We start from the raw sequence: 9,081 nt of genomic DNA on the forward strand, positions 1-9,081 counted from the left end.
TCCTTTTCCTTTCTGATGCTGTCAAATTCCCTCTCTTTTAAACCTAGGTGATGTAATTGTGGAAATCAATGGCACACTTGTCTTGGGCAAGACCCACGCCGATGTGGTCCACATGTTCCAGTGCATCCCAATAAATCAGTATGTTGACATGGTCCTCTGTCGTGGATACTCGCTTCCCCCCGACGTGGATGCGGACAGTGAGGACCTTCCCCCTCCACCTCCACCTCCATCAGGAGAGATCGTAACCGCCGTACCCCTCATCAATGGCCAGCCACTGCTGGTCAAAGGTGACGCCCTTCACGGCTCCTCCCAGGAGCTTCACTACGTAACCACAGATGCCAGTGGGCGGCAGGTGGTCGCTGCTCTTCCAGGGGGCAGCAGCAGCAGTGCCGAGACGGGGATGCTGCAGCCGGAGCTGGTGAGCGTGCCAATCGTGAAGGGACCTGGAGGATTTGGCTTCGCCATTGCAGACTGTCCTCTGGGGCAGAAGGTGAAAATGATCCTGGATGAGCAGTGGTGCCGAGGCCTGTTGAAAGGAGACGTGATAAAAGAGATTAACAGGCAGAACGTGCAAACGCTGAGTCATGCCCAGGTGGTGGATATACTGAAGGACCTCCCAGTGGGCAGCGAGGTGAATCTGTTAGTGTTGAGAGGAGGTAAGAGAGCGGGAGGGTGTGTGGAACATCGCACTGATCATTTAGGTCATAAACATACTCTAAACAAGCAGAAAAAGCTAAAGTGTTCACTATAATTGTCGCTTTGATCACTTTTGTGGGATCATTTGCATTCATGTTTGTTCTTGTAGCTCAAACAATAGACAACACTAGAGTTGATTCCCAGGGAATTCATTTCACTTTTCATAATCTTTTGGCCTTAATGACAAGAAAAAAAAATACAAATATATATATATATATATATTTATAAATTTAACTTTAAATACAAATTCTGCATCATGTTTAGTACTTTCATTTTAATTCAGTAAAAATTCAGAAAGTGAAAAATGTGTGATTCATGAAAAGAGAACACTGTACAGAGTAAGTCGCTTTCTTGTACAGTATTATTATTTTTTTCAGTACAAATATCTATATGTTCTTAATTCAAGATTTGTTTGAGATGCACAATGGCATAAAATTAGTTTTATGAGAAATATATCAACGTTAATTATGGTCTATGTGTTTTTTTTTAAATAAAAAATAAATTAAGATTTAAGAAAATGCCAGCAGGATTAGAAAAAAATTACTTAATTTTAATCTTAATTTTGAAATATTTCTCAAAAAACAACTTTTAGCATCTACCGTCATTTTTGTGTCTCAAGTATTATATTTTGATTTAAATATGTTTAGATATTTGCACTGGGAAAACAAAACTAAATACTGAGTAAGAAAATGAATGTGCAGTGTAGCAGAGGACATTTTTCCAAATTATAATTTTTAGCAGGGAATTACACAAAAGCTCTTTTCCCTTTTTACACAATTTTTTTGTTTTGTTATATCTGCATTGTTTAGCAGGTGAGAAATCAATGCCATTATTTGCCCCACTTCATAAGTTTACATTTTAACCACACTCTTCTCCTCCACTCTCACCGATCACACTTGGTGTGTTTCTGTCCCCTTAGGAGAATGTTATGTTAGAATGATGGACCGTTGATCCTGGTGCAGTTGGCAGGAGAGGCCCTGTTGCATCTTTTGCACCCACTCTTTGGGGCTGGCTGGGAATTAGTGAAATGGGTTTAGATCACAGGGGAATTTCAGGATGTGTCTGCAAGTGAGGATTTATTGTCTGAAAGGTGAGAGAGAAAAAGAGAGAGAGATAGAGAGGAAGGGGGAAAGGGGAAAATATGAAGAAAGAGAGCAAGATAATTCATTGTTTAGCCATTAAATTCAAAGTAAATCTCACCAATCCAGAGAAAGACAGAGAAAAAAACCCTGAATTGAGAGATGGAAGTGTAGAAACATCTTTATTTTATGCATGGCTTCTGTCATTTGCAGTTTCTTTCTCCCTGGAGAATTCATCATTTTCTCTTATGTACATTTATTCTATCCATCTTTAGTGGCTCCTAGATGATGCATGTGTCATGATTAACTCAGCTCAGAATTGGCTCAGGAAACGCCCCACTCTGAAGCACTTGAATGGTGCTTCCTCTATGAGTAGCTTTTTAGTTAGATGGATGGGAATTAATAATGTAGCATTGAAACAATGTATTCTCATGCCTTTTTCATATTCGAGAGGCAACAACCATGAAACACTGTCATTATAATAAGGCTAGAAACGTTCTATCTCAGTAACGAGTTCTTGTTTTTTTCCCATCTATCTGTCGATGAGTGCCTGTTCCCTTGTTTTTTCCTCCTTCAGTGCTACTTGCGTCTCTCATACCTTTTCTCTTTTTCTAGGTCACACATCGCCTGTGAAGAGTTTAAGACCTGTGAGTATGATAATAGATTTCAGAGGTGATCATGATCTTGTAGAACTGAGGAAATGGCTGAATATTTTTTTTTATTTTGTGCCGATTAAATTTCTTCTCAATTATTTTTTGTACTGTGGGTTGGGGATTTGAACAAACCCCTTTTCTGTAAGTACCAAAATTCAGTAGCTGACACGTCCCACGCCATTTGTACTGAATTGTGTGGTGTGTACTACTTTGAAGTGAAAGAATGTACGATTTTCACTTGAGAATGATGAAATGGGCAAAAACAATCCCATATACTTATATTGAAGAGGAGTTTTTAGAGATCAGAATATCATTGAGAATTATAATTCATTCCCCTTTATTTAATTAGGCCCTTTTGACCCTGGCCTGTAAACACTCAAATATCAAACTGGTGAGTGTTGTTTGGACTTACTCACAATTACTAAAATAAATGCTTTGAAAGACCAGTATCTTGTAACATGGGGCAAAATGGCGAAACCATGAATTTTATGTGTGTTTTGGGCTTCATTTTTCAATGGGTTTACTGATAGACTTTTAAATATTTCATGCAGTATCACTCTTGCACACATTGCATATGAAGTGTGGGAATTTTCCTGTAAACTAGAAGGCCCGATCCAACCAAAATCGTGTTTTTGTTGATATAGGGTATCTATCTGTAGGCACTTCCTCATTTTCTCTGAGGATATGCCCAGTGAACAGTTTAAATGCTGCTTGTTACTGTCCACATCTGTGTGCACTCTGCTGGTCACTTTGTGAAGTGGTATTAAATCACATTATATTTCAACAGAGACCGGGGTTGAGTGCCAGCACTGAGACTCTGGACCGTTGCCATGACATCATGGTTCCCCAGGCTTTGACCTATCACTCAAACACACTGCCATGTAGCTCTCCAAAACAAGATGCTTCCCTCCACTACAGCAAACCCAAAGCCTTGCCGGAGAGCATAGGTGAGTCTATGCTGAGCTCATCCAGCAAGCAGGAAACTCTTTTGTTACAGCACCAAGATATGGATCTGTTGGATTTGAAAATTTGTCTGAATGCTATATCCTGTATCAGATTTTATTTTGCATTATCTATTTAAAATATGGAAGAGCATTTCCGCCTCAGAGTCAAAAATGATGTAATTGTGTAATAAAGTGTATAAACTATACATAGTATAAACTATAAGTAAATGAAGTAAAAAATAAAATAAAAATTAAGTTAGTAAAACACTATTGCCTTATTTTTTTTATTATAAATAAAAAAATAAGGTATTAAACTCAAATTAAGATTATGCAGTATATAAACATCACAATTATTTTTTATGTTACTATGTTGAGATACATTTACATTTACACTTATTCATTTAGCAGATGCTTTTATCCAAAGCGACTTACAGATGAGGACAGTGGAAGCAATCAAAAACAACAAAAAGAGCAATGATATATAAGTGCTATAATAAGTCTCAGTTAGGTTAACACAGTACACGTAACATGGGATTTTAAATAATATAATAAATAAAAAGAAAACAGATAGAATAAAAAAAGAATAGAGCAAGGTAGTGTTAGAGATCTTTTACACATACACACACACACACACACACACACACACACACACACACACACACACACACATACAATTGCTAGATACAAAGACACAAATTTGCAATTATGTGATTTAAAGTCACAATTATGAAATATAAAACTCCATTTTATTTTATTTAAATACTTTATTTAAAATGCATTTACAGAACAGGGTTTTTTTTTTGTAATCTTTTTTTTTCACTTTCAAATCATAATACATGAATACATGAGAAAACAGCACACGAGACAAGAGCTGTGGAAAAAAATGTCTTATTCTTGAATATATTCCGCAATTGGTTTAAATGTGTGAAACTTTAAATGAGATTTATGAGCGGAAGATTTTCAGTTAATATCAGTTGTTCTATGTTAAAACATTGTTGAATGGCTTTGTGAGACTTTGAATATAGTTTGAATAGAGTATTTTATAGTAAAAAAATTTCCCTTTGGAGCTGTACAGTCGGAATTACCAAGCACTATTATTGCATGGAAAAGAGCAGCTGTTTTATTTGAGCTTCACATAAAAAAATATCATATGGTTTTCAAATGACATATATGAGAAAACTGTCCTTTTAATTTCTGATCCGAATGCAGAGACAATTTGGACTCTTTACTTTTATTTTATTTTTATTACTGTCGCTTCTATTTTTAGTTTTTCTTTTTTGTGTTGATGAACTGATAATGTGGTTAATTCCATGTTTTCCAAATTATATATTGTACTTCCATGTAACTCTGTCCATTTGTATACAGCACCTCATTATAAAGAGTTGGACGTGTTCATCAAAAGAGATCAGGAGACAGGCTTTGGCTTCCGTGTGCTTGGAGGAGAAGGTGCAGAACAACCAGTGAGTCCCTCATACTTCTGTAATCACATTACTGGATATTTATATTCATGGACTGTATTTATGTGATTTATTAGCAGATTGACTTTCTGTCTTAACTCTAAAGCAATCTGTCTAATTCCATTAGGTCTACATTGGTGCCATCATTCCCCTGGGGGCGGCAGAGAAGGAAGGGCGTCTGAGGGCTGGAGACGAGCTCATTGGTATCGATGGCATCACTGTGAAGGGGAAATCTCACAAACAAGTTCTGGATCTGATGACTAACGCAGCACGAAATGGACAAGTGTTGCTTTCAGTGCGCAGGAAGGTCATTTACAGAGGTGAGCGCTGCAGACTGACAGGCCTTAGACATAAAACCAGCACTGGAGTGTAATTAACTGCCTGGAAAGCTTTCATTAAAGGTCAGTCCGTGTAATCTTCTGCTCTATAGATGCCCTGGAGGATGTTGGGAGCGGAGCGTTGACCCTTGTGAATGGCTCACCTCGGCTTCCACGTATCCAGGTGCCAAGCATCAAGGACCAGGGGTCGTTTGATATCACGCTCCATCGTAAAGATAACGAGGGCTTTGGCTTTGTCATTCTCACATCGAAGAGCAAACCGCCACCTGGAGGTAACAGCAGATTCATTGATGTACCAGCTGAAGTCATTCGGGAAATAAACAAGAAAAACATTAGAGATCATTAGAATTGGAAATCAAGACCCTTGTGAAAAATAAATATACTAAAATGCATTTGAAATCTACTAAATCTACCACAAACACCTTTACATATTTATGTTCTTAATAAAAAATCCATGCAATTGTACTTTTAGTATACTAAAAGTCTGTTATACTTAAAAACTGCTAAATTTGAAGAGCTAATTTTGTATTAAATGCACTTTAATTGTGCACTGAACTCCAACTAAAGACATACTGAAGTATATTTGATTGTGCTAAAGTGGATATGTTGCAAACTATACTTTAGGTTCTCTTTAAATATAATTTGCAATATATTATTCAAAGATCATACAATCCTCAACAATAGTGACATTAAAACACATTTTAGGCTTTTTGTTTCAGTTTGATAATTGAATTTTACCATGGTTGTTGTGGTTTAATGTCATGTTGTGTTTAACATATTGCACAGTGAAAGTTGTTTCTTTATTTTCACTGTCTTTTATGGCCACTATAGTCATACATACTGTGTATAAATGGTAGTCAGTGGTGTTTGCATCACAACTTGCATTGTTCATTGAGCATATTACATCATCAGCATTGTGCCTCATTGCCTTGAGGCCCATGTTCTCTATTCCATTCCATCCAGCTGTTTCAGCTTTACAGAACCCCAGAATTGTTACTTCTCATATGATTCATTTATTATGATTATAAATACAACACAAGCCATTTCAATTCTGCTAAGTGATTTGCCTAAGTGTGTGTTGCAGTGATTCCTCATAAGATCGGTCGAATAATTGAGGGCAGTCCGACTGACCGCTGCGGACTGCTGAATGTGGGTGACCGCATTTCCGCTGTGAACAGCCAGTCCATTGTGGAGCTCTCTCACAATGACATTGTTCAGCTCATCAAAGATGCGGGGAACTCCGTCACACTCACCGTGGTTCCTGAGGATGGTGAGTGAGATAATGAAATGCCGCAGAACATATTCATGCTTTCTTAACCTGTGCCTCGTGCTTTGATTTTTTTTCACACTAAGGCAATAATGTAGTTTAATTGAAAGGCTAATAACCTCAGTGAAATTTAATATAAATTATGCATGCATATTTAAATTGAACGCTTTATAAACGGTGTTTAGACCTATTATTTAGCCTACAAATCATGACTATACACCGTTTATTTTGTTATGTTTAATACATGTTAGTTGCATGCGTGAATATGATACAACTAAAAGCATTAATTGGCACAGGCTTCTGCAGTTCAAATCTTCCTGATCATATTGTGAAACATTCCTCATCAATATTTCAGAAGTGTTGCAAATGCTGTTTTATAAGGGCTTTAACACTTGATGTTCATCACTTCATATGACAGTCTGTTTTTATTGGCTGTTTAGAGTACAAAGGCCCGCCCTCAGGAGCCAGTTCATCCAAACAAAGTCCAGCACCGCAGCACAAGTTTCTCAAATCCACTCAGGATGAGAGGTGCAGTCCACTATCATGTATTTAAACCACTTTAAATGTGCTCATTCCTTCTGTCTATTTGTTGTAAATTCGTGTAGATTCAGCCATAAACATTAGCCGATAAAACTAAGCTCTCTTCACTTACAGTGTATTAAAGCCACACTTCTGCTTTGTGTTACTTATGCGCAGATATAATTTGGATATGGATGAGATCAGGGATGAGCTCATACGGACAGAGTATAAAGCTCTTCCCATGAGTGAACAGGGAGCACTGTGTGTTGCCAACTCCAAACAGGCAAGAGTCACACTTACATCACAAACTGTGCCTAGAATTTAACTAGAGAACATGTCTAGGGAAATATTTCAACACTGTATAAAAAAAACAATGAGATCATACTAGGTATTTAAGCCAAGACTAAAAACTATGAATGGAAAATCTAAATCAAATCACAAAATCTAGTTAAGGATTATTATTAATTTCTTCATGCTATCACAGAAATAAGTTACATTTTGAATATATATTAATATATTACATGCATTTTTGTTCAAATAAATGCAGCGTAGTTGAGCCAAAACTTGAACTGTGTATATCTACTTTTTCTACCTAGGGCTGTATTGCAGTAGAGTTGGAGCGCGGACCTCGTGGTTTTGGCTTCAGTCTGAGAGGAGGAACGGAGTATAACATGGGCCTCTACATCCTGCGGCTGGCTGAGGACGGCCCTGCTCTACAGGACAGCAGGATACACGTCAGTACAGCACACCACTCTTTAATAACTCACACATTGCGGATGGAATCTGCTGACTGTTTTCCATCATCTGCAGTGATTTTAGAGAAACATCTGCAGAGTGCATTTAAATGTAGTAAAATATTTAACGGAAGCTGAATATTATACCTTTTTATACTCAAATATTTCAAAATAGGAGACCCATTTCATGGGTTTGATCCCCAGGAAATACATGAAAAAATGTATAGCTTGAATGAAATTTGGATGAAAATGTTTGCCAGAAGAATTAAAGAGGTTTATTTTGTACTCTACTGTGCTGTTGTGTTTAAGTTTAAAAACGCATAAATACTCAATATGTATAAAATGATCTGTAATAACAGACAAAGCAAATAGAAAAATGACGAAGTTCTTACTGGCACATCATTAGAAATAAAGTTCATCAAATAAACTTTATCGTTTGGTTTCTACCTGCACGTTTACCTCTCTCGTAAACACTACACATGTGAATCAGAGGGCAGGGCTAAACGGGCAGCGATGTAGAAGCAGGTGTTGATATTCTTCTGCGGAGGCAGTGTTTAGCCACAGTATTACATCATAAAGTGGCACATCCCACAAGCTGTCATTTTGGCATATTGGCTTTAATATAAGCTGTTTTTAGACTAACAAGAGTTAAAACTTACAGAATGTTTTTATACCACAAGGACCTCTTATATACCAGAGATCAAAGGAATTTTGATTTCTCAGTTTATGATCCCTTTAAATGCAAATGTTAATTGACTTTCAAGGCCATATCAGACATCATCTTCCTGTTTGCAGTCAGCTGATATGGGTTTTTCATTGGCCGATGCTGATACATGAAAAGCAAGATATTTTGGTCTTTAACTAAACTCATCCCCTCTTGTGGCCTGAACCAGAGACCACTAAGATATTCAATAATGATAAAACACATAAATGATCTTATGCCTGAATGTGCAGGTAGGAGATCAGGTAGTGGAGATCAATGGAGAACAAACGCAAGGCATTAGTCACACCAGAGCCATTGAGCTGATCCAAGCTGGAGGAAACAAAGTGCTACTGTTACTGCGACCGCAAGCCCTCTTATCAGAGAACAGTGAGTTATGAGACACAAACACATGATGCTGCTGCTATTTACGCAAGCATGCTGTAAGAACATCAAGACAACATCAACAGCTAACTTCAGCTTTTTCTTTTTTCTTTCTATCTTTCTTTCTTTCTTTCTTTCTTTCTTTCTTTCTTTCTTTCTCTCGTTCTCTTTGCAGGTTGTGTAAGCTCCTCTACGGTGTGCTACTGCCCCCAGGAGCATCATCACTAACAGCCTCTTTTCTTCTAGGTCTTTTATTCTTTGGTAATGGGACTTTTACTACACTTTCTTTGCTCCCTAATTGCTAGTGTTT

The 9,081-nt window shown here is 37.4% G+C and overlaps 1 protein-coding gene across 3 annotated transcripts in view; it reads left to right on the plus strand.

The window, feature by feature from the left end:
* The window catches only part of LOC132160852 (membrane-associated guanylate kinase, WW and PDZ domain-containing protein 3-like), a 101,879-nt gene extending 92,798 nt beyond the window's left edge, over nucleotides 1-9,081 (plus strand). Inside the window, exons 10-21 of one of the 3 annotated variants that reach the window (XM_059570564.1) lie at nucleotides 48-656; nucleotides 2,391-2,422; nucleotides 3,216-3,375; nucleotides 4,738-4,832; nucleotides 4,957-5,149; nucleotides 5,260-5,439; nucleotides 6,240-6,437; nucleotides 6,875-6,962; nucleotides 7,131-7,236; nucleotides 7,550-7,687; nucleotides 8,642-8,777; nucleotides 8,947-9,081. In XM_059570564.1, coding sequence (XP_059426547.1) covers nucleotides 48-656; nucleotides 2,391-2,422; nucleotides 3,216-3,375; nucleotides 4,738-4,832; nucleotides 4,957-5,149; nucleotides 5,260-5,439; nucleotides 6,240-6,437; nucleotides 6,875-6,962; nucleotides 7,131-7,236; nucleotides 7,550-7,687; nucleotides 8,642-8,777; nucleotides 8,947-8,999 — 1,988 coding nt within the window. In that variant the 3' untranslated portion in view covers nucleotides 9,000-9,081. Of the gene's footprint in view, nucleotides 1-47; nucleotides 657-2,390; nucleotides 2,423-3,215; nucleotides 3,376-4,737; nucleotides 4,833-4,956; nucleotides 5,150-5,259; nucleotides 5,440-6,239; nucleotides 6,438-6,874; nucleotides 6,963-7,130; nucleotides 7,237-7,549; nucleotides 7,688-8,641; nucleotides 8,872-8,946 lie in introns of those variants that run through there. The other 2 variants (XM_059570565.1, XM_059570566.1) reach the window with 2 other exon arrangements.

This window comes from Carassius carassius, chromosome 17 (assembly GCF_963082965.1).
Source record: "Carassius carassius chromosome 17, fCarCar2.1, whole genome shotgun sequence".
In the NCBI taxonomy this organism is placed as follows: domain Eukaryota; kingdom Metazoa; phylum Chordata; class Actinopteri; order Cypriniformes; family Cyprinidae; genus Carassius; species Carassius carassius.